Genomic DNA, 25,978 nt, shown 5'->3' with positions numbered 1-25,978 from the left:
GCCGTGTCTCCTGCTCACATCGTTTTCTCTGTGCTTGACTTAATCGCGTGCTGTTTTGTACAGTAACACGCTGTCCGGGGCTGTGGCCTGGGAGCAGCGCTATCCCGCACAGCCCCGATGTGCAGGCGGCTGTGCCGTCCTGTCTGTGCACGGGTACTCGGTGATGTTTGTGCAGGGACAAAACTTCTAGCAACGCGTTTCTCCGAACACAGTCCCCGTTAAGCAGCGCGTGACTGTAATAGGAGTTTTGAATTTTCAAAAGATAGCTTATGTATTTTTTTTTATAGAAAGTGCCATAAATGTATAATAAAAATAAATTTTGTTTTCAAAACTTTGAAGATTTGGATGGGGTCCTGCTAATACTTGATGAGACCCTCACTGGATCTTCAAATTCCTAAGTCCAGAATGCTCAGCCTGGTCTGAGAAATATCCCGCTTTGATTTTGGCAGTATATTTTCAAAATTATGCAAGAGGGAAGTCTTTATCAGTGGGAACAAATCGTCTGTAATTTTCTCTTACACATGTTTGGAATGGATACTTCGTATTACTAATAAATCTATAGCCATTCTCATAACCAGTATCTGATAAGATTACATGCTGACTTTTTAATAATTTTATTGCCATGATTTGCTTTTTGTTCTTACCAGCTAATTTGTTTTAAGTTGGAATTATTTTTTTAAGTATGAATCTTTTATTGTCATTAGTACTTGCAGTTTATGGCCAGTAGTAAAATTTTCTAGTGTTTTGAAGTTACTGGTGGCTAAAACAGATTGAATTAACATATATTCACTTATTTGTTCTCATTTTCTAGTTCATATGAATGTTATATACTTGAGTTAGCTCGCCCCCTTGCCCTGGCTGGGTGGCTCAGTTGGTAGGAGCATTGTTCCATACACCAAAAGGTTGCGGGTTTGATTCCTGGTCAGGGCACATACCTGGGTAGCAGGTTCAGTCCCTGGCCGAGGTGCATATGGAGGCAACCAATGAATGTTTCTTCCTAACATCAGTGTCTCTCTCCCTCCCTCTCTCCCTTTATTTCTCCCTCCTTCCTTCTTCTGTTCCTTCCTTTCTTTCTAAAATGAATAGAAACATATCCTCGGGTGATGATTTAAAAAAAAAAATAGCGCCTGCTCCCCCCCCCCCCCCCCCCCCCGCCAATAAAAGAGCATTGGAAGTTAATTTCTTTGGCTCATTATTCTGCAGCTTTATCTTAAACATGATTAAATAATACTTAAAATCGTGTTAACTTCACGATGTTATATAAATAGTGCCATCTACAATGGAAGATTAACAAAAGGGTCTCTTTCATCACAGACAGTTATAAGAATGAATTTCTACAAAATGAGTAGACTTTTTATCTTTAAACCACTTTCTCTCAATATGCTGCCCTAAATTTTTGAAAGAAAGCATTTTGCATGCTAGGAGGTAAGAAACACAAGGAGAGTCATTATACTGAAATTTAAATAATTCACTTACATTTCTCTGTCAATAAAATAAAGCATGTTCTGTTAAGTTTTTTTAATAAGCTCTAAATTATGTCTTACAATTTACTATGATTATAGAAGGAAAAACTCAACACAGTCATCTCCCCAAATCAAATATTAATGTTTTCCAACAACAGATTTGGCGATGATTCAGAGGCAAGTAATGTGATCATTTTTATATTTTCAAATATATCTGAACGGCTGCTGATGGCGCCCCAAATCAGGTCAGATGCACACTCCACAGGCACATTGGCCAGAGGTACTGCATGTTCCAAGGAGAGATGTTCATTTCACAGTCAGTCTCATCTATTTTCCAGGCCTCTGCATTTTTCATACTAAGTAGGAGTATCTCACTCTATGAACCATGGGGTCTTTATTAATTAAACAGCATCAACAGGGCTGATTTATCTTCTCTCTTCTCAGTCGAATTACCAAGCACATAAACCGGGGAGCAGACATTTAGAAAGCTCTCCAAGCCAGTCGATCTGGGATGAGCTCATCATCCAGCGCTCGTAGGACATAAAAAAACTGAACAGTAAACACACAGATGCCCCGTTCCATCATCATAGGAAGAAATCCAAGCTTTTCTCACAGTCATCGGAGAGCCCTCGTTATCCATCAAGCTGGCCACGGTCATTAATTGAGTGTGTACTCATTGCCAGGCACTGCCCCTGCCTCACCTCATTTAAAAGCATTGGTGCTCTGGAGGTTTTTGCAGAATACCTGGATGAAAAGTGTGCTTGACACATAGAGTGAAGTTTTATTTTATTTTCTAGTAGTAGCTGTTCTAATTGCATATTTGGTATTTAGGTGTGTGTTTTTCAAATGTCCAGACAATCCTAGCCAGTGCTTCTTCATTGGTTGAATGTTACCCTATAGACTAGGAAGTCACAGTTCGATTCCCACTCAGGGCACATCCCCAGATGAGGGGATCCGGGCTGCATCCTCCCGGCCGCCCACAGGCACCCGGGACTCAGGCTGGCTTCCCTCAGGCCGCCTGCAGGCACCTGGGACCCGGGCTGCCTTCCCTGGGGCTTCCCTCCGGCCCCGCTCTGTCAGGAAGGACGTCTGAAATGATGTCCGGTCTAATTACCATATTACCCTTTTATTATTATAGATGGTCCACAATGTTTGCATGTGGACACTTATATTTTAAGCATGAAAACATAATTGTTTAAGTCAAATAGGAAAGCATGCACCTGGAGTTACCTCTTCGGGCATTGCTCCCATTTTACCTGCTTCCCAGGGCTTCCTTCTCTGGCAGTCTTTCTTCCCACCCTCCTATTGTAGGGGAGGGAGAATTTATAGTCATTTAAAGTCTCTTCTTTGGACTAACATACTGGTAAATGGGCTGATAAATATTACTATATATATATATATATATATATATATATATATATATATATATATATCTATCTCAAGATTTTAGAATGATCAAAACTGTCTCATCACGGTGTTTCCTTTAGCCCCAAACATGGACTTTGCCCAGGATGACGCATCCTCATTTCCCCTTGCAGTGGCATTCATGCCCCCTTATGTTATTTTACTTAAAACCACTTCCAGTTTAGGAGCTTTGCAGTTTTATAAAGTCCTCCAGTGGAGTTAACCTGTGCAGAATCAGCTGCGATAGTAATTCAGCCTCTGAATTAGACGTTCCATTCAACCATTTGAGGTAACAGTCATGCGGATCGCTGTGCAGAGAGGAACGCGTCCCTCTCTACCACGTACCCACACTCTGCGGCTGTGAAACTGACGACCTCTGGGCCTTACCGCCTTCCCCTTGATTCTTAAACAGCCTAAACTCTTACCCACCCGTGAACCCATCGGTGATCTTCCTCCATGGAAAGGTGCACTTTTAATGTGTGAACAGACAAGTTGAACAAATTTTACAGGGGGATATGGATAGAATTTAGAATATAAGGTTGACAACAACCCAAATGCAGTAATGGCAGTGACAGTGACCATTTATACTCAGTCCAACATTCGCAGTTACGTCATCCACAGCCAGGAGAGCAAGTGCGTTTTGTGGCGACTCCCTCATTGTGCTCTGTAGAACACTAGCCCCGTGTGTGCTCATGAGGGCACGCTGGTGTGAGAAAGATCGCATACTCTTGAAGAGTCTGAGAACTCAGGTGTATATTAAAGGTTCTGGGGAATCCTGGAATAAAGAAACCTACCTAACTACAACAGATCTCAAACTTACTTCACCATAAAATGCTCTTCTTCAAGTGAAGATCCTTGGAACACACTTTGGGAAATGTTCCCCTGTAAGATAGGACATCCATCCAGAACCACAACCCTATTTGATCCTCAAAGTGCCAGCCCAGGAGGACTCGCCCTAAGACCCACTGCTGCTTCTGAGGTTGAGTTTGGATAGGATTGGGGCAGAGGAAACTGAGGTGGGATGGATGAAGGCAGTGGGGGGAACCAGGGCCCGAAAGAATATCCACGGAAAAGAAACAGATGGCTGTAATTCCAGAAGCTCTGTCCCGCTCTCAGGCACTGGGCCAGCGGTGGTGAATTCAGGACACCCCTCCAGCTGCAGGTGGGTGGGTTACTAGTGCTGAGAAACACCACCACCAGGTAGGGGTGCGCTCTGTGTGATGTCTCACCACCACCCCAACATGGCCTGCGTCCCGTGTACATCCTTCCCTTCCTCTGCTTGTCACCTTCCGGAAACGACTAGTCATCTGTTCTGAGAACAGTTAGTCCCGTAAACTTGGAGAAAAGAATCCATTCTCACCCTCCAGGAATTTTGTGTGCAGTAAGAAGGCCTAAAGATAAACACAGGTTATCCCACGGACCCACGGCATGATGACAGGTAGGGATGGGCGTGGATGGGAGGACGCCAGAGGGAGAGGTGGCTCTTTAGACTCAGTCGCCTAGATGAACCCAGGGGGAGAGGAAGACTGTCGCAGAGAAGGAAGCCCTGGTGAAGCAGGTGAAAAGCAAAGCGTTTCATAGGATGGAGTACGTATCCGGGCCAGAAGGCACTGGCTGGCAATGAATTTTTAGCAAGTGAGCAACCGTGTGGGATTTGTCGTTAGAAAGACCTCTTGGCTGGAGTGGAGCCGTGACTTAGAAACGACTAGAACAGAGGCAGAGAGACAAGCCACTCGGTGACCCAGGCAGTAGCATCAGAAAAGGAGAGGAAGGAAGAGGGTCCAGAGAGCTTGCAGCTGGAGACGGTCGGGTAAGGAGAGGCGAGGAATCCACGACGAATCACTCTCCTGCCATTCTTGTTACCACAGGAGAAAACAGACGTGGTTTTTGTGGAACCTTAAAGCACGTGTAAGACATTAAAAAGGCTGGCTCCGGTTCCACCTGCTTCCCCTCCCGGGACTGCAGTTGGTAGAAGTGTCCCTTAGGCCGAGTACTTGCATGGACGGGTGGGACACGCTTCCTGATTGTAACTGCGTTCCTTGTTCCCCTCAAGTCACGTAACACAGACCACGTCCTGGATCCACCCCGTGGTGAGCGCGCTGAGCCTGCCCTGCTCCGAGGAGAACGAGGAGGACGGCCCCCGGGAGCTCCCCGACCAGAAGAGCGGAGGGTTTTCTGCAGGAAACTGAGCGCCGTGGTCCTCTCGCGTCTCCGTCCATGCGGACGGCTCTCAGGCACAATGTCTGACATAGGAATGAACACACTACGTGTTAAAGTTGTGAAACGGAGACTGGACTTAGGCTACTTTGGTAAAGCTTCTGGCTATAACTGTGTACATTCACAAGGTCAGTTGCCACTACAGTAGTCCTATAAAAATAATCTAGTCCTGTAAGTCATATATAATTGCACATTTATATTTTGTATACTTTTTTTTTTATATAGAAATAGAGCCTTGTAATTTTTATATGCAGTTCTCTATGGAGTGTCTGATACAGGGAGTTCTATAATTAGGACTTACGTTGGACAATTATGTGAACATAGCGAAAGACTTCATCTATTTGGTCATTCACTAACCTTTCAGATTTGTATCTTAGGAAAGGGATTTAAGCAAGCTTTGGGGCTTTTTTTTTTTTTTTTTTTTTTTATCACCAACAACTATCTCCCAGGCTGCTGAATGCCACCTGCATTTTTATGGGGCTTTCTCATTTACCTAATGCTCTTTCTGGTCCTGTTTTCTTTAAACCATCAGCATACCTAGGAGGCAGAGCCAGTGGATGATTTCTGTGCTTGTTTTTTCAGTTATGGAAATAGTGGTTCAGAGAATCCAGGCACCTTGTCCTGGAACTGAGGCGCACACCTAAGTCCTCTGATCCTCTGCCCGGCCCTTGGCCCTGCACCCCGCTGTCCTCGCACGCAGGGCCCCGGGGTCTGTTGACGCAGCTGAGCTCCACGCTGTGCTCTCGGTGGCCGCAGGGATTCAGGAGGCACCTCTTCAGCTGCACGTGGCCCCACATCACCCTCCGCCTCCCCCTCCTGCACCCCCGGGCCCCACCTGTTCTGTGATGCTTCGTCAGGCTTCTTGCAACAGCTCACAATTTTTCAAAGTAAAGGGCCTGGCTCCTGCACAGGATCTGCCTGTCTTAGGGTGCCCTTGCCCACGGGCACATGTGAGGGGCGCTGATGAGAAGAAGGGCACCCAGAATCTCCTCTGCTGTCAGGAGAGACATCCTTGAACTCTTCCGCTCCGACTTCAAGACTGACCTCATTATTGCTGGTGTCGCCCACCAGCTAATTAGGCTTTACCTCTTCTCTTATCTTCCTGTCAGCATGCTGGACCCCGTCTGGTGGGAATGAGCCATTGAGGTGGAGCACTGCTAAAGATCGTCTCTCAGTGGAATGATTAGACCCGGGGCCGGAAAATGGGGGGAGGGAGTCATTTTCAATGTCCTGGGCATTAGGTACCAACTGAATAAGAAGGAGGCATCTATTCTTACCCAGGGTTGTATTTTAGGTGCTAAACTGAGAAAGAAAGGGAGTGAGAATCATTCACTGGTCAGAATACTTGTCCCCAGCGCACGCCGGGTAGCAGAGAAGCTGCTGTTCCTCCCTCCGGCCTGTGCTTCCCACTTCCTGGGCGCTGCTTGCTGGTGGGAAAGACGCAAAAAGCTTCTCAGGTGGCCAGAATTGGACAGCTTCTCTTCATTTTTGAATTTTAAAAATAATCTATTTCTATGAGAAATCAAGTAGTATGGAATTGAATAAAGTTGGAAGGAAAAAAAAAAAAAAAAAAAACCCATCTCACTTTCCAGAGGTGTAGCCTGTAGCTGTCACAATATTTGATGAGTATTTTTACTCAAAGGAAATAAAAACTGTTAGACAGCTTTTCTATGGCTTACTACATTGTGCTCCATTTTGGTGTGTGGGGGGGTGTTGTGTTTTTTTTTTTTCTTCATCTCAATACATAGATTGATGTAATATTTCAAACATCTGCATAAAGTATCACTATCCAGATAGCCCTTGTGTAGCATATAGCCAGCAAGCTATTGATGGACCCTTAGGCTGTCTTAAGTTTTCTGTTACTGACCATGAATGTCACAGGGAACAGTCTTATGTTCATATTCTTATGTTTATTGTATCCTTTTCCTCGCGTAGCTATGTTCTCTTGCGCCAATATGTCTACAGTGGGAATGCATTGATAAAGTAAATTGTTATGATTTTGGTAGCTATTCATACATTTTCCTCATAAAAATAGGATCAATTCACACTCCCACAGTGTATGAGAGCTGCTTCTCTCTACGTGACTGGGCTTTTTCTGGTGCTAAAATTGCCAATAGCTTTCTGTTGTTCTTATGCTTAGGATAATAGCTTTCTTTCCATCGTTGTCTGAGGATCTGAACTTTGTCCACAGCAGGTTTAGATGTCCTTTGCTAGCAGACACTGACTCCATAGAACACATGTGTCAAACACAAGGCCCGCGGGCCAAATCCAGCCCACCAGGCCTTGCAATGTGGCCCGCACCGCGCTGTCATCACTGCACTCCGCTGTCAGTTTATGACATTGTCAGTTTATGACTGTTCAGTAAACCATTCGGCCCGCGATTTAGGCTGGATTTTAGATTTTGGCCCCTTCTCTGATTGAGTTCGACACCCCTACCATAGAAGCTAGTCAGCAGTGACTAACTCACTGGATGTCGAGCTTATCATTACCCAAAAATACTTACGTCATTTCCCTCCATCGGAAATTTGACAGTCATGAGGACCAACTTCTAACAAGCTCGCTTGGGTGAGAGCCCTTGGTAAAGTGCGAAGCACAGTTACAAACACAGCTACCAGTGATTTGGGCCTCAGTTTCCCCATCTGTATAAGGAGGATCATAATCCCCTGCCTCTTCCCAAGCCAATTCAACTCGGCCACCATTTCCGGGGCACCTGCTATACACCAGACAAGATATAAGGACTTGAAGTTACCATACGAAATTCATAATCTAAAACTTTTTTTTCCCGTTGTTTTCTTTTTTTCTCCAAAACTTTTTATTTTTCCAAAAAGGAATAAGAACTTAGGGGTTTGTTTAGTAGGAACCCCCTGAAGAGACACCCTTTATCACTCTCTTAAATTTGAATAATTCCAAAATAATAACACCTCTAAGTAGAAATGAAAGAAAGAAACATATGTTTGTAGGGCCTCTCCAATAGGGAATGCAAAGCAGCTGTAAAAATACGGGCTCGAATGATGCTTTCATACCCTGCCTGCGAAATTAGAAAATATTATTCTTTATCTAGGGCCAAAAGGGATGCTTGTGTTTTTCCTGCTACATGAAATGCAGTGTTGCATTCTACGTGGTATAGAGCAGAAAGCACTGAACTAACATGAGCATAACTTTCGTGCTCTATGGCAGGAGACTTGAGAAGATGAACTTTGCTCAGGAGAGGCCTGTGGAGCTTAACTTTGGCAATAACACACCCCAAGATGTTTTTGTCACGACTCTCCACATGCAATCTCATTGCCTGCATAAGACTTAGTTCCCAGCTTCACTCTCCTATGTCCATACCAAATGCTGTTCTGTAATTGCTTTCTTCCGTGATTTTTACATTTCAATAACACTGCTTTTGATAACTTCTGTTGTTTGAGTTTGACTCTTGATTTGGGGGGGTCTGAGAGAAAGTGCAATCAGATTCATAGCTCGGATCCTCTATTCCATTCCCCCATCACCAGATTTTTTGTTATTGTTTATTGTCTCCTTAATAACAGGAGCAGTAATGGGAGTAAGCTCCATGAAGGTAGGTATTCATCTGTCTTGTTCACCATTGTGTCCTCAGGACCTAGGGCGGTGCCTGTCACATGGTAGGTGTCAGTGCATGCTCATCAAATTGAATGTGGAATGTGCTGTGCATAAGATGTACTAGTAGTTCCCAGCTCCACTCTCCTACCTTTGCATTCTTCACTTAAACACTTACTAACCTGCTGCAGGATGCCTGGCTCTTTGCTAAGTATCGGGTACGATGCTAAACAGACTTTGTGATCCTAGCCACCTTGTGATTTGCATGTTAGGGAAAGAACATTCAACTTAACCAAAGCTTGACCTTCCCAGCCACTTAGAGTCCATGGCCTTGAGGGAGGGGTGTGGCCTCAGGAAGCTCTTTGAGTTTTGAAGGGCTGGCTCCTTGGGGCACTGGGAAGGATTTGTGATTGGGTCCAAGATTGGAGAGCACACAAATGAAGAGGAGCAGGGCTTTCCTACCACCTGTCTAGAAAGCAAAACCCCTGGTCTTGGGGGAAGAAAGACCAAAATGTTGGTGGGACTCAGAAAAAAAGGGCATAGGCCCCACCTCCTAAGGAAGTTAGCGGTTCGATTCCCTGTCAGGGCACATGCCGAACCCCAATGATGTTAGTTCTGGGAGCAGAAGGAGACCAGTCCTCACTGTAGGCTGAGCTGGAAATGACGGCAAGGTGTGGGTGTCTAAGGTGATGGGCCCTTGGACAACCTCCGGAAGCTTCCTCCAGCCCAGAGTCCAAATCAGGAAGTCAGGTGATTCCCATGCTCCCGAAGGGTTACAGGAGTAGCAGGAAGACCCACTAGTCCTGAGTCGGGATTTCCATTCACCCACATGGCCTCACAGTGAAACCCGGTGTGGACAGGGACATCAGACCGTCCACACCCAGAGTGCCTTGGCACTAGCTAAGCCGCCCAGAGTTTAGCACTGACTCCAAAGGATGGAGGGAACTGCAAGATGGCTGAGGTTAGTGTTGGTCCGGATCCTTTATTTCCTGCTCCTGATGTTTCCTTCCTCATGGGGGAGCTCATTTAGAGCAGCACTTCTGGCCTGTCTCTGCCTCTGCACTCCCAGGCAGTGACTTACATGCTCAGTGAGACTGGAATAAAGAGCACGACATGTAGGCCCGGCCAGTGTGGTTCAGTGGTTGAGTGTTGACCTAAGAACCAGGAGTTAACTGTTCCATTCCCTGTCAGGGCACATGCCTGGATTGTGCGTTCAGTCCCCAGTAGGGGGTATGCAGGACGCATCCCATCAGTAATTCTCATCATTGAGTTTTCTGTCTCTCTATCCCTCTCCACTCAGAAATAAAAAGTATATATATATATTTTTTAAAAGAGCAAGATGTACTGTTTCATGAACATTTCTTAAATAGATTTCTTTTTCTCTGTGCCATGCCAACATTGCCTATTTATTTTTGAGATCTTTCTCCTTTATTACCGGGACCATTGCAATGTAGGCAATATACCGTCTTCCCTCTCTCCCACCCCTGTCCTCATCAATCACTCCACCCACCATATTTGTCAGAATTATCTTTCCGAAACACAAATTTAATTCTATTGCCTATTATCTGTCCCCTTCTGCTTTCTCTCCAGCCTCATTTTTCATCCTTAGCAATCACTCAGACTCTTTTCTCTGACTTGGTAACTCCTCCTGTCTCATTTCCTCATCAGATTCCTTTTCATCCTCCTCCAAGACACCACTCTCGATTGGCCTCTCCTGTGAAGATCTTGACGCATGCCACCCTCCCCAAGCCTAGCGTTGGCCAGCTAGGGGTGCCACCTCTGCATTTTTCCTATGCGTCCAGCCCCTCTGCCCACTCTGGGTGGGGAGGTGGAGGGAGTAAGAACTTCCACCCCATAAGGAGTTGCTGATCTGCTTGTCCAGACACACACTGGGCTACTGCACTTATTTGCTAATTTATTTTGATCTAATGAGCTGGGCTCCTGAGTCTCAAAAGCTTGTAACAAAAATTGGAGCTCTAGCTTAAGGCAACGACTACTGTATGTCACTGAGGTTGTCCCACTCAACACCAGCAGCTGGGCCAGTGCATCCGGCGGGGCTGGAGGGAAGAGGGGAGATGGACCACTGCCTCAGCCAGTCTGTGGTTTCTTATTTGTCTGCTGTTGCATTGGGGAGTTTGTATCCAGAGAAGGCTAACTGGGAGGAGCCACGCTCTAAAGTCCTCCCTCAGCCCCCACCACTGCAAAGCATTTAATAAGGCCTCTACCATACTACTAGTATATTTGCAATTAATTTGTACAGGAACGGGAGATGTGTCTCTCTCCTACTAGACGTTGAGCCCTCTTACTTAGAGCCCACATACTGTTTTTCCATCTCTTGCGCGAGGCATGGCATAGCAATACTCGATATATGTTTCTGAATACATTTTTTAAAGTGACTTCTTATTTTCAAAAACTTGAGCTGTTTCCTGCTTCTGGCAGAGAGAAGGCAAAGGGAATGGAAAGAGAAATAGGATGGGTGTTAGCCTGTCTACACTGACTGGTTCCAACGTCGGAATCATGGGACGGGTGCTGCTGACGAAGGAAGTATGTGCTGCCGGTTTGTCCATAAAACAGCAGGCTTGCAGTGTGGATGGCAAAGCACATGCCCAGACATTGTCGATTTGCCCAAGGTTCTGAAAAGCCCAACAGAATGATTCGGGTATGGGAGGGTAGATGAAGCCCAAAAGCAAAATCCAAGATCAGTGCTTTGCAAGGCAGCGGCTCTCAAACTTCTATCCGTGCGGGTTCATCAGTCATGCTGCTGAAGAGCCGGGTAGGCCCGAGGGAGCCGTGTATTGCCACAGCGCTCCGCAAGTGCAGAAACGATCCCATCTGCAGCTAAGCCTTCGGGATTGCTTCGCTGTTGCTGTTCCACAGTGGAGGGATTCATTTTTCATCAGCAAAATATTGGGGAGGGAAAACAAGGCCAAAGCAAACTGGGTGGATAATAGCGTTACCTTGACCTATAGATCTTGCGGGTCAGGTGTTTCTCGGGGAGGGAATCGGAAAAGATGTTTGTGGGCACATACCGTCTCCATGCATCGATTATTTTGATCATTCAGGGAAGCAACCCATGCATTTCATCAAATGCCAGCTTTTTGCTTTTGCATGGTGATCCCATAGGTTATATATAGTTTTGTGATCAACACACACAAAAAAATGTTAAAGCTGGCACTAAATGAAAAGTGCTCAATACTAGTATAAGAAAAATCTGAAAGAAACCAGATGTGCAGACACACACTGTGTGTATGTGTATATGTGTGCATATAGATGTGTATATGTATATATCATATGTATGTACGACTACGTATACACACTGTGGAAGAATGGAAATATTTAATAGACTCAGGTGGACCACATTTCAAGGACATGACCAAAGAAGTGGTTCCTTACTCACCAAAGGAACTCTTGGTGTGAGTCAGAGACTGAGAAGTCCTAACATTCTCTCAAATTTCCCACTGTTGCTAAGACTGTTCATCAATTATATGCCTTCTGTCTCTTTGACTATCATATTTCTGATTAGTATTTCCCCAAATTTAAGGCTCCATCAGTTATAAGACTCACCATTCTTTCAGGTGTTCCTAAATATGAAAAAGGCATCTAAAATATGACACGGTACTTTGAATTTTTGTTATGGCCCTTTAAGAAAATCCAAGTTTTTGGAACACATACTATTATTGTGTGCAATGTACATAAAGGCGAATTAGATGCACACACACTATGGTGTTCCCGAAACGTCTGTCTATTCAGAATGGACTCTTCTGAGCCTTTTTTTGACTCAGAGTTGCTGCTTGCGGTTTTCACAATGGCATCCTTCCTGCCATCTAGAGGAAGCGTTTCTTAAAGGGGAGCGCCACTGCTGTCTCTGGGAGTTTCCCCCATGTTTTTGACATCTCTCCAGCAGTTTGGATGCTAAGCATTTTCTTTAATCTTTTCCAAAGGATGTAATAGAAGATTTGTAGACAACACTCTGGATTCATCTTCCTTCCTCAGATGGGCCTTAACTGCTTTACTCAGTGAAAATGAAAGGAGTAACAGTTCGTTCGTGCCAGAGTTCATGCACACACAGGCAAAGAACTATTTCATTACAGTTGCCCGGCTGGCATCATCAATTTTAAGACACGTCTTGCATTATGTATGGTTCCCCTGAGGTGAGTATCTGTGTGGGTTAAGGAAAAACAAAACAAACAAAAAACAACAAGAAAAAAAACACAGGGAAATGGAGGAAATGCTCAAAGTTAGGCAGAGAGGGGAAATTTCATTGCAAGCCTTCTGGAAATCCTTGTCTCCGTTATAAGGCAGCAATCTGGAGCTGTCATGAGAATTACCTCCAAGAACCTAAAGGTCCAGAAACCATCCCAGAGAATTTGAAAACCATCATCTTATCTGTACCATGCGGAGCACTCGGCCAGTCAGAATCCTGGCAGGAGCTAGAGGCTGATTTGAACACAGATGTGCAAATACCGATGCTCCTTACAAACACGAGGAGGGCGGGTCCCTAGGCAAGGTTTGATGGAGCACCCAGAAACTAGCGATAGAAACCCTCTCTACTTGTAGGACTGAGGGATAGGGGAAGACATAATGTTGGGAGACCATTGGGAGCTGGGTCACGGAGGAGAAGCCCTGTTGGGACTGCTGGGGGGAAGGACACAGCTACTGTCAGAACAGGAAGGAGCTGACCGGTGGGGTTGTCCTGCCCTTCCCTCTTCCCTTCCTCCCTGTTCCTGCGGGAGCTTCCCATTGCTGGGAGGAAGCCTGGCCGCAATGCCCATCTGCCCCCTCACCCCTGGGCCCCACGTCCTCCTGAGGTGAGGGGGCAGATGGAGGCTAGCGCGTAGGGGTGGTCCAGCGATTCCTGATTAGGATGCTAGCGGAGATCTGCTGCCAGAGAACTGTCATAAACCACTGTTTGGTGGGTAATTCCGCCGGCCTCGGGCATGAGTGCTGCCCATGGATGAGGTGTGCGTGGCTTTACTCTCCCAGAGCAGCCAGCCAGCCCAGCCGGAGAGGCAAATAGACCCAGCAGAGGAGGAATGTAACCTGGACATGGAGATCAGGCAGGGCTTCTCGGAGGAAGCTGTCCAGAAGACTTAGATGATGAGCGTTAGCCAGGGGGCGTGGGAAGGTGGCAGAGCCTCCTGAGTAATGGCAGGGAGACTACAGAGTGTGACACAGTGGGGTTCAGTGTGGCCAGAACATAGCTTCGGGGGGGGGGGGGCGCGGGCCTGTGGGGTGGAGGCCATGGGAATGGCCTGCAGTGCGTCTGGAGAAGTGAGCAGGGTCAGATGTGGAAGGACCTGGTAAGCCACGGTAAGAGTTCGGACGTTATTCTAAGGACAAGGATGAGGAACGGAAAGATCTGAAGCAGGACGATGGCATCACCTGGTTCATGTAAAAGCTCTCCAAGCCCTGAAGGGTGTCTGGGCCAGGAACCAGGGTGGAGGGAGATTCTTCAGACTGGCCCCCGCCTTGGCTGAGAGCCTGGCCGAGCACCCAACGACCCTGAGCCCCTGTCTGTGGCCCCCACATGACAGACACCCTCCCTGGACGGAGGCAGGCAGTGGATGGCGGGCACGGGCTCCGGTAATGTCCAGCCCGCTCCTGATGCCAAGGAATGCTGCGATGAAAAGAAAGTGTGGCTGCGATGGTTCCATTTCCCAAGGAAGTCTGCACGGTGAGCCGCGCGGGAAGGGAGAACGGAGCGGCTCCGGCCCCTCCCCAGACAGGAGTGGCCGTGTCCCACCGGTTTCAGAACCGATCCCGTCCCTCGCTGGGTGGCACATGACCACTGTCCAATGAAGACAGATTGATTGATGGCCCGGCAGCACTCGGTGGTGTTTTGTTTTTGCTGTCGCAGGCGCTCTGGGGCCGCAGAGGGAAAACCAAATTAATGCCATGTGCCCGTACACATCCCTCTGACATCTCTGCTTGCGATGGGAGATGACAGCGGTTATCAGAGCAGAAGGACCGCGCTTGAGTGGGAGGAGGCACCGAGCACCTTTCGGGAAATGAAGCGCCTCCCGGTGACCTCGGCAGCTGTGCCCACCTGGAGCTGCGGGCCCCCCTCTAACCAGGACTGCGCCTCGATTCCAGGTGGGCGCCTCCTCCCGCCCCCTGGCTTGTGTGGAATTTTAAATGTCGCAGTCATCCCGTTTCTCTCCCAGGATAACATGAAGTACCTTTGGGTTTACTGGAGATGAACAAATGATCAAATTCAGATGTTAGTGATCTATCACACTGGAGGAATGACATCTATCCCACAAGCTGCAGAGCCTCTGGGTTTTGTAGCACAATAGGAAGTAAAACAGCGAGAGCTACTGTTTCTGAGTCTCTACAGTGTACCCACCCTGTCCCAAATGGTTCACCCCTGTCACCCCATTTCATTCCCCTGACAGTCGATCAAGGTGGGCATTATCATTGAACACACAAATTCAGAGCAATTCATTGACCTACTCAAATCTACACGGCTGTGGGTGTGCACCTGCCCCCTCACCCCCCACATAAGCTATGGCCTTGGCATTGTTACTGAACTGCTGTAAGCCTCGTCTGCAGGGTGGACATCACAGGAAGACCAATCACATTAAATGAGATGTCACGTGAGGCGCCTGTCTCAGCGCAGGGCCTGCTCCCTAGGAATCACCCACCACATTAGGGTTCTCCGGGGGAACAGCGCCAATAGGAGGTGTGGGCAGGGTGCGGCAAACGTGGGTTTACAGTTGCGAGTACGTGAAACCCAGAGGTTTATGCAATGGTGGCACCTGAAAGGTCCCACCGCCCATATGCAGGACCAGGAGGTGCAGTTTCCATCTGAATCCCGAGGCCCGAGGACCAGGAGACCCAAGTTCCAGGCTGAGCACAGGAGGAAACCGATGTCCCAGCTCAGACACAGCGAAGAAGGATGCTCTCTTCCTCAGCCATTTGCTCTAGTCAGGGCTTGGAAGGGTGGATGGAGCCACCCGCATGGACAGATCAATCTCTTATATTCAACCTACAGGTTCTACTGTTGCCCTTATCCAGAAACACCCCAGAGGCAGGCCCAGGATTAGTGTTTAAGCGAATATCTGGGTGCTCCCTGGCCAGTCTGGAAGACCCATCACATCAACCATCCGCTTATTCGGTGGTGCCCTAATAGCAGTACCGTTGCTATCGTTATTACTGGCCCCTTGGCATTCTGTGTCTGTCTAGTCACTGCCTCACATCCCCTCAAAACCAGAAACAGTCATCCGTATAATGGTAATGAAATCAAAAGCCACAAACAATGTTTTCTTTCCCGTAGAAAACATCTTAACATCTTACAGATTTAGTTCATGGCAAGGGTTCCGACTACTTGGGACTGATTCCCCCGAAAACTCCTGGGAAAAGTGGGAATCTATGTTAGTAACTAAGAAATAGGGGAATGCCGCAAATTGATCCCTAGAGCACATGTACACACGCGCACACACACATACACTCAGCCTAATTAATAGCTTCTTTCCAGCCCTCTAGGCCAGGACTGGGAGTAGGTAACTAGGCAAAGAAAAGCTTAGACTATAAATTAAAAGAAGCCATACCTTAGGGCTGAGGCATCTCATTAATCTCTCCAATATCCCACTAAATATCAAGGAAAAAAAGTGTTTTAGGTCTGAAGGCAAAATATATATATATATATATATATATATATATATATATATATATATATATATATATATATATTCATACTAAAAAAAAAAAAAAAAGTGTTCCAAGACATTTTCCTGGACCCAGACCTCTACCACATTTTCTGAGGTGCCTGGTTTTCCCCACGCCAGCTCCACGTGTGAGAGTGGAGCGGGAGAGAGCTGAGCTGGAAATGCAGCCCTGCCACATACCAACTACATGACCTTGGGCCAGATACTCATCTCTGAGCGCCAGGGGCTGCCTCCTTTGGGCATAAAGGCAATTCTGCATAGCTCTTCAGAGGGTTAAGGAACGTGCCTGCTTCTGTGTCTGGCCCTTAATAAGGCCTCCAAAAATGTGAGCTTCCTTTCCGCTCTCCATCTCCCACCTGGATAAGGGAAAACGTCATCTTTCCTTAAATGACTATCGTTTTTAGATGCCTGGAAGGTGGCATCTATTCTTTTCTGTGTAAGGAGATAGCTAGAACTGAAGCAACCATCAAGTCCACTGGATATCAAACTGTAATGAGCCTTCTTGGGAATTGTGGGGGAGGAAGGGAGTTCAGGTTGGATTGCCTCTGCCCATACCTCCATTCACATGGAGTTCATTTTACTTGCTTTTGAAACTCCAAAGGCACACTATCCTTTGAATAGTGATAATATGGAAGAAGATTAATCGTTCACAATATCGAAGCCAAGATTCAAATATTTCAATCGATGTAGTTGTATTAACATGACCCTGAGTTGCTAGAGTCCCTAGCTGTCTTCCATAAGCAAGTATAAATCCTATTTGAAGAAAGAGATCATCAAAGCCTTTCCCCCTGTTTTCATCAGACAGTGTCCAGCACACAATCAAAAGGAACAAGGCACAAGGAGAAGACCAGTCAAGAATCACAATAACCAAGATAAAACACAGAAAGTGGAGAAAGGTCCAAAGAGTTCTCAATAATAGAATCACGCATTAGTCATAGCCTTTAGAATAGCAGTGCTTATAAAGAAGACAAAAGGCAAGATTCATAACTACGGCAAATAAATGGCAACTACAAAAATAATCACAGGGAACCTTTAGAACTAAAAATAAATAAATAAATAAATAAATAAATAAATAAATAAATAAATAAAATGCAGTAACAAAAATTAAGAACTCCATGCTTGTGTTTAACAGCATCTAAATACAATTTAAAACAGGAAAATAGAAGAAAATATCTAGAATCATGCAAGAAGGAACAAAAGGATAAAAATATAAATGAGATTTAAGAGCATATGAAATACACTAAAAATGGCTAACATGTGTAATGAGAGTCTAAGACTGAGAATATAGAAAGAATGGAAAACAAGAAATATGTTAAAAGTAAAAGAATGAGAAAAGGATATGCCATGCAAAGAATAACTGAAAAAAACTAGTGTAGCTAAATTAATAAATCAAAATAAAAAAATTAAAAAATATGTTCACCTTAGCCAGGTAGCTAAGTTGGTTGGAGCATCATCTTACACCAGAAAGGTTGCAGGTTTGATTCCTGGTCAGGGCTTATGACTGAGTTGCCAGTTGGATGCCTGGTTGGGGCGCTGGTGGGAGGCAACTGTTCAATGTTTCTCTCTCACATCGATGTTTCTCTAACTAAAATCAATGAGTATTGTCCTTGGTGAGGATTGAAAAAAAGTATTTTAAACTGAAAGATCAAGAAAACAGTATGTAAAAATGTGGGATAAATCTTACTGGAAATCTCTACTTTTAAATGTATGCATTGGAAAAGAAAAAAAGAAAAGACTAAGAAGCAATAAGCTAAGCAATCATTTCAATAAATAAGGAATAGGAGCGCAAATTATAATCAAATAAAATAGAATAAAGGAGAAAAATAAAGTAGAAGCAGAAATTAAGGAAAGAGAGAACAAATTCAGAATTAACAAAGACTACAACTGAATCTTGGAAAGTAATAAAATCGGTAACTGTCTACCAAAACTAATCAAGAAAAGAGAGAAAAAGGACAAGTGCCAATGTTAGGAAAGAAAAAAGGAAAATTATTACAGATCTTATATATATTTTAAAAAGTATTAAAAATATACCAATTTTAGGTTATTAAAATTAAAATAAAATATAAAAGCTTACATTAAAAACACAACTTTTCAAAACTAACACAGGAAAAGTAGAATAGTATCTGAATCAAGCAGCAAAGAAATTGAATCCATAATATAAACTTTCCTCAAGGAAAACTGAAGAGCAATTAGTTTCGCCAATATATTTTACCAAACATTTAAGAAAGTCATAGCCAATTCTACAAAAACTGCTTCAGAGACTAGCATAAAATGGAACATTCCCAAGCTTATTTTGAGGCCAGCAAAATCTTTATGCCAAAAATCTGACAAGGACATTACAAGAAGTGAAAAATCACAGGATGGTTTCAGCCATGAAGAGGCAAAAATTATACACAGCATATTAGCAAACCATATCCAGCAATGTTTAAAAAGATTAATACATTGTGACCAAGGAAAGTTTATTCCAAGAAACAAGATTGTTTTAATATTCAAGAAAAAGAACAATTAACCCACCACATTGACAAAATAAAGGCTAATCATCATATTTTCATTTTTGCAGAAAAGGCATTTAAAAGAGTCATCTCCATTTTAGATTTTTAAATCTCAGAACAAACTTGAAATAGAAAGAAACTTTTTAAATCTTATAAAGGGTACCTAAAAAAAAAATCCACAGCAAAAAAAATTGTACTTAGGATAAAACATCACTCAAGATTTCATCACGTACCTCAGAACAACATACAATTTGAACCTTATGAATGGTTTATTATTTGTTTCTGGAATTTTTAGTTTAATATTTTTGGACCATGGTTGGCCACAGGTAACTGAAGCCATGGAAAGGAAAACCACGGGTAAGAGGGAATTACTACAGAAAAAAAAAATAGTCCCCCCTACAAAAATATTATCTCTCTGTATTCTTTTTTTTAAAATAGACAATTCTTTATTTTTTTAATATATTTTATTGATTTTTTACAGAGAGGAAGAGAGAGAGATAGAGAGTTAGGCACATCAATCAGCTGCCTCCTACATACCTCCTACTGGATATGTGCCAGCAACCAAGGTATAATACATGCCCTTGACCGGAATCAAACCTGGGACACTTCAGTCTGCTGGCCAATGCTCTTTCCCCTTGCCTTGAGCCAAAAACAGTTAGGGCTCTCTGTATTCTTTTCTCTTCAAAATTATATCCTCATTTTCAAGGATGATCAAAAAAAAAAAAAAAGAACAAGATAAGATCCTTCAGCATTTTCATAAGAGAGCCCAAATAAAAAGAATTCATTCCTCAAATCAAAAGGGACAAAAGAAAGCACACAAAGTAACCATTCAGATGAGCCTCAGAGGCTGTGGGGCTGAGGAATTCACTGCTGGCTGGAGCCCCTCAGGCAGGCAGAGTATTCTGCACATCTGGTCCAGACCTCTGCTGAGCGGCTGCCTCCCTCAGGGAATGTCTTGCCATCAGCAAAGCACCCTGAATGGCCAGCTTCCCCGCCAAGGAGCTGTGCACAAGAGTAGGTTGCACACTCTCTCCTAGGGGGTGACCTGCAGAAGGAAAGCGGAGAGGCAGCATGTTCATGCATGTGCAGAACCTTGCCCAGAAGATGACTTATTACATTAGGGGTGATCAAGCTTCAGAAGGAACCAAGAACATTCTTTTATGCTGTTAGGAACATGCACAGCCAAGTATGTGCTCAACTGAGCTCCTCCCTTGGTTCTTGCTAAAGGGCTGATGTGCTTGCTGAACTGCTTTTTGCTTTTTGCTTTTTTTTTTTTTCTTTTTAACTGCAGGGCTGTATGGATCCCATTTTTAGGATGCCAGACATATTATGACAAGTCCCAGTTCTTGCAAGCCAACCCAAACCTGGCCGGGCTCAGAGTTGGATGCTATGCCATCCGGGAGCTGGCCCCTGTCCCTCTCTGAATGGATTCAGGAAATGAGGGCCTACCATTGACAGAGCCCCCCCCCCCCCCCCCAAAGTTATGAGGCTGTAATGAGAACACATCCAAATTCCCTCCACCGGAGTCTGCCAGGAGCCTGGAGGAGGAGGAAGGGGCATGGAGAGAAGGGGGTGGCTGTGAGGGAGATGAGCGCACCCCTGCAGAGGTGTCAGTCAGGGATATAGAAGGACTTAGAGGGGATGGGAGCCCACAGAGGACATAGACCTTTCCTGGCCATCTCTAGGACAGACAGACATCTTCGCTCTGACAGAAGAGCCCAGAGGACTAAACCATCACGGCGAACTCAGTATTAGTGTGCTGGGGACGCTGTGCCGAGCTCTAATGCATTACCTCATTGAATCTGCTTGATGTCTCTCTGACAGGGGCCACTATCCCTTCCATTTCACAGATGGGAAAACTGAGGCTTAGAGAGGTTATGCAGAAGCAGTGAGAGTTTAAGTCACAACCGGACACTTCCTTTCCATCGAAAATAATTCATAGCCTAACGAGGTGTTGAGCACACCATCGTTAGCATTCAGTAAGTAATTATTAATGAAGAAACGGATGAATGTTGAATAAGGCAGGTCAGTACTGGTTTAATGGAGACCAGGCACTCATCAGCTTTACGACTTTGGGTAAATTGACTTCTCTGGGTCATATTTTCCTCGCCTACAAAGAGGAGTTTTGACTAGATGCTATCTGTGTTATATGACACAATGAATAAATCATATGGTGAGCCAGCATTTAAAATAAGCCATCCATCTGGTCTCACCCAGAGAAACACACTCGAGTCTTTCTAGAGCTCCATGTGGCTTAGATGGAGAGGACACTGCCATTAACAGAAGGGCCCTTTATCACAGTTGCCACTCCATTCTCGGTGACCAGATTGTCCCATTTGTCTCCGTCAAGAGCACTGCAGCCACTCCCGATTTCAAAGGACCCACAAAAGGCTCCTCTCCTTCCTGGCAGTGGAAATGCAGAATTCTTTTCCACGAAATGACTCCATCAGGACAGGAAAAAGCTATTGGAATCTGCTCAGAGCAAATGGACCGTGAATGTTCTCAGACATACCTTTTCTCTCCTTAAAAAGTTTCCAGCCCCTCTCCCCTCCCTGGGAGTTGGGACTGAAAGTTACAACCCTCTAATCACATGGTCGGCTCCACTGGCCACCAGCCCCCTACCCTTAGGTGCTATCCAGCTGTCACCTCATTAACAGAACAAACGACACCTTTAGGGCTCTCGTCACTTAGGAAATTCCTAGGGTTTTAGGAAGCAAGGACTGTGGATGAAGTCATTGAGTGACCAAATGACTAAATATATTTATCAGAAGTCACAATATAGCAGTAGAAATCCTCAAAAATTGGAATCTATGTCAAATCACTCACTTTAATTCTACAGATGTTTATTGAACACCCACTGTGAGACAGACATTGTTCTGAGCCCTGACTGTATGGGGAGGAATAAGAGAGATGATCCCTGCCCTAGCAGGTTTGGTCCAGTGGTTAGAGCATAGGCCTTCAGACCAAAGAATCACAGGTTTGATTCTGGTCAAGGGCACATTCCTTGGTTGCAGGCTCCTCCCTGGCAGGAGGCAACCAATCGATGTGTTTCTCTCACAGTGATGTTTCTCTCTGTTTTTTCCTCTCTCTTCCACTCTCCCTTAAAAAAAAAGGAAAAAATATCCTCGGGTGAAGGCTGAGATGAGAGAGAGAAAGAGAGAGAGAGAAAGAGAGAGAGAGAATCTCTGCTGTCAGAGAGCTCACAAGCTATCAGAAAAGACATTCATTAAAGATGCACTGACTTGTGTGATGAGCATTTTGAAGGGCCTAATCTCTCTCTCTATTATATATATATATATATATATATATATATATATATATATATATATATATATATATATATAATAGAGAAATATGCTAATTAGCTGGGACTCTGTAACCGGTTGACTGGATAGGAGGAGGTTGCACGCGCAGTGCCAGGGGCAGTGGGAGGGCCAACGACATTGGTCACCGCTGTGGGCCCAGGGAGCAAGGCAGGGCTGGACCAGCCACAGGAGGGTGGGCGGTGCCGCCTGATTTCCCATCGGGCGCTGGGCTCCTAGTGGCAGAACAAGGGAACACAGGGCCTGGTCTTGTACTCTCAAAGACAGCTCACCTGAAAGTTCCACTGATGCCGAAGATAAATGAACAAGGATGAAGTGGTAGATTTTGTATGTTCCTCCATCACTCAAATGACGGCTATTTCGTGCATTCCTACTAGTGCTAAACACTGGGAGACAGAGAACAAAGAAACGAGGAAGACTCTCTGCCCTGAGAGTCCACTGGAGAACAAAATAAACTGCAGCGATCTCGAGTTACAGATAAATCAGAGAGAAGAGGGGCTGGTGGATCTGCTCCCAAGGGAGGAAGAATGCAGCCTCGGGTCCGGATGGCCATGTCCATGCTGCTCCCCGAGCTTTGACGCCGGGTATGGTGATGCCCGCAGTGCCAGCTGGGACTGTTAACAGCTCGAGGCATTCATGTGATACAGCGATGCCCTCGGAAAATAAATAGAGCTGGTAAAAACGCCAACGTGCTCCAAAATAAATGCACCACCTGCTGACTGGTTCACACACGACGTCGTTCGCTCAGAGCAAGGAAGGCCGCAGCGATGAGATGCTCACGTGGGTGACAGCGGGGCGAAAGGTCTGCCTCCTCTCCGGCCTCCGGTCCTACAGTTCCGAGGCCCTCTTCCATTTAAGAAGTTCCTTCAGGTTCACATTTTACTGGCTCTGCCCATCGGACAGGGGGGATCATTGCAGGGGGACCCCAGGGCAGGGGGTTTGGATGCCGCGCCCTCTGATTTCCCGCCCTTTTTCAGTGGGAACTGCATCATGCATGAGTGCCCTGTGAATGTTCATATGCACTCACTGAGCTAAAGCTCTGGATCATAGACGATCTCTTTTTAAATTCTTATTTTGAGGAGGGATTTTCATCAAGGAGGGTACATCAAAACCATCCAGGCAGAATTTTGAAATCAAAGTCTCTGGAGATAGAACCCATGTTTTTGTTTGTTTCTTGTCAATTCCATGAGCGATGTTGGGGGGGGGGGGGGTCAGTCCTGGTTAAATATAATTGCTTTTAAATGAACCAGCCTCTGGTATCAAATCAATTCCCCAGCTCCTCCAACATAAGAGGAGACAAGAGCGATCGATGTCATCCTCTGAATGTACTGAGTTCCTGCTTTGGGTGGTTCATCTCAAGGCTCTCATTCCTAAGTAAACCAAAGAGGATGAGTTGGAGACCAAGCGGCAGGCACCCAGCTCCATCCAGGGCATGACCTGCAAGTAGGCCGTGTTCCGTTAATAACGCCAGCATCTACTCTGAGTTTTCAAAGGGAGAGCAAGCATTTCCCAACTAATCCCGCCGACTCACTCTCCGGAGTGTTATACGTGCTGTGACAGGTTCTCTCAGTCCGTGCCAATGGCATGGGCTGGCCCTTGACAATGACTAAGATCAATCTAGAGACATGTGTAATAAAAACCTTCCAAGGGAGAAAAGACTCTGAGGTGCTTGTGGCTCGGAGCCTGGGCACACTCAGCTCACATCCCATCCAAGCCCGTGGCCGCTTGCCATGCTGCTTCGGTTCCGCATCTGCTGCTGGTTAGCAAAAATTCCATTCACAGCTGTCCAGATGAATCAGATGTCCAATTAGCATTTCTTGTTCGGTGGCAGGAGTCTGCCCAGAACAGAAATTTTAAAACAGAAAGCACAACAGAACAGAAAGTTTTATTCACATTCTTGCTGAAAACTTTGTTCTCAATTCTGGACTGTCTTGGAGGGGGGGTGGGGGAGGAAAAAAAAAACCTGCAAGAAACTAACAAAGTCCTCTAACACTATATTTTCCTCCTAGATATACTCCAGTTCAGAGACATTCAGTTCTATATGTATATCTTCCTGTTGAAAAGACCGATCTGGCCCTAGCTGGTTTGGCTCAGTGGATAGAACATCGGTCTGTGGACTGAAGGGTCCCTTGTTCAATTCTTTTTTTTTTTTTTTAATATATTTTATTGATTTTTCACAGAGAGGAAGAAAGAGGGATAGAGAGTTAGAAACATCGATGATAGAGAATCATCGATCAGCTGCCTCTTGCACAGCCCCCACTGGGGATGTGCCCGCAACCAAGGTACATGCCCTCAACCGGAATCGAACCCGGGACCTTTCAGTACCCAGGCCAACGCTCTATCCACTGAGCCAAACCGGTCCCGGCCCGAGTTCAATTCTGATCAAGGGCACATGCCTGGGTTGCAGGCTCCATCCCCAGGAGGCAACTGATCAATGGTTCTCTCTCGTCATTGATGTTTCTCTCTCTTTTCCTCTCCCTTCCTTTCTGAAATCAATAACAATATATTGTTTAAAAGGAAGAAAGAAAGAAAGAAAGAAAGAAAGAAAGAAAGAAAGAAAGAAAGAAAGAAAGAAAGAAAATCCCCATTCTGTTCTTTCCTATTTCTCAGTTCCAAAGGTCCATCAGCATCATAAGTTTGTTTTTCACTACACATGGAAGATGGCATGACCTTCACTAATAAAGCCATCTCTTGTTTTCAACGTAAACTTCTAAGGTGACAGACAGGAAAATGGGTTCAGCCTAATCTTCAGGTTTCCCTCAGTGTTGGTAACCAGGATTGTTCTTGCACGTACATGTTCAAGTACGTGAAAGTACTCAGCAAACTAGGCTTCTAACTCAAAGGCTCAAGGTAGATTAGCCCAAGAAGCTATTCCCTCCATTGTTTGAAACCTTTTTAATGGTTTTCCATTTCACAGAAAGTAAAATTACCAAGGCCCAGCATGATTTAGCTTTTAGCTGTGTCTCTGCTCTCAACCTCTGCCTCTTTCCCCTTGGACCATATGCCTGAGACACACTGGCCCTTTTTTAATTCTCTTTCTCAGTAAGTCAACACCTCCTCTACCCAGTAAGTCAATATCTCCTCTACCCCAGGGCCTTTGCACATTCCACTTCTCCTGAATACTTTCCCTACCCCTATCTTTTGCCTTCTCTGAGAGTTTTTCCTCAATCATATCTATCTAGCCCAGTTTTCCTCCTCTTGTAAAGTCTTCCCAATTCCCTTCTTTGTTTCTTGATACCACTTATCACAGTTTGTCATTTATGTTGTACACTAGAGGCCTGGTGCACAAAAATTCGTGCCCTGGGGAGTGGGGGAGGTGCCTCAGCCCGGCCTGCACCCTCTCACAGTCCGGGAGTCCTCAGGGGATGTCCTACTAACCTAAGCCACAGTTTGGCCTCCCTCTGTGGGAAGTGACTGGGTGGCGATCATGGGACTGCGCTGCCCCCATCACTCCACTGTGGCCTCTGCCCCGCCTCCCTCTGCAGGAGGCGACTGGGTGGGTCCCCAAATCACCTCTCCGCCACCGCTGGTCGCTGCCACCACCCCCCTATTGCTGTTCTCTCCCTCTGCCCACTAGCACTGCCTGCTCACTGACCCGTCCCCTTCCCTCTCCCCACTGGTCACTCTGCCATTCAGCTGATTTGCATATTATGCTTTTATTCTATAGGATGTGTGGATTTTTTGTTTTGCCTTCATTTCTCAGTGGAAGGAAATCTCCAGAAAAGCAGAGTTTAACACATACAGTAGTTTTATTGCTGGCTTTACCCAGTGGCCAGATAAGTTTCAACTGAACAAGTACAAAAAACATTTTACATAAATGTTAAAGGCACGCTTTAAAATTAAATACCCATTGC

At 45.4% G+C, this 25,978-nt stretch overlaps 1 protein-coding gene across 1 annotated transcript in view; it reads left to right on the top strand.

Moving 5' to 3' along the window:
* The window catches only part of STXBP4 (syntaxin binding protein 4), a 101,666-nt gene extending 96,161 nt beyond the window's left edge, over window positions 1–5,505 (top strand). Inside the window, 1 exon segment of the mRNA XM_084862563.1 lies at window positions 4,921–5,505. Within this exon segment, the coding sequence (XP_084718689.1) occupies window positions 4,921–5,056 (136 nt within the window). The 3' untranslated portion in view covers window positions 5,057–5,505.
* The last annotated feature ends 20,473 nt before the right edge of the window (window positions 5,506–25,978 follow it).

This window comes from Pipistrellus hanaki (assembly GCF_964339955.1).
Source record: "Pipistrellus hanaki genome assembly, chromosome: 16".
Lineage (NCBI taxonomy): Eukaryota > Metazoa > Chordata > Mammalia > Chiroptera > Vespertilionidae > Pipistrellus > Pipistrellus hanaki.
This window is presented reverse-complemented; position numbering and strand designations above follow the sequence as displayed.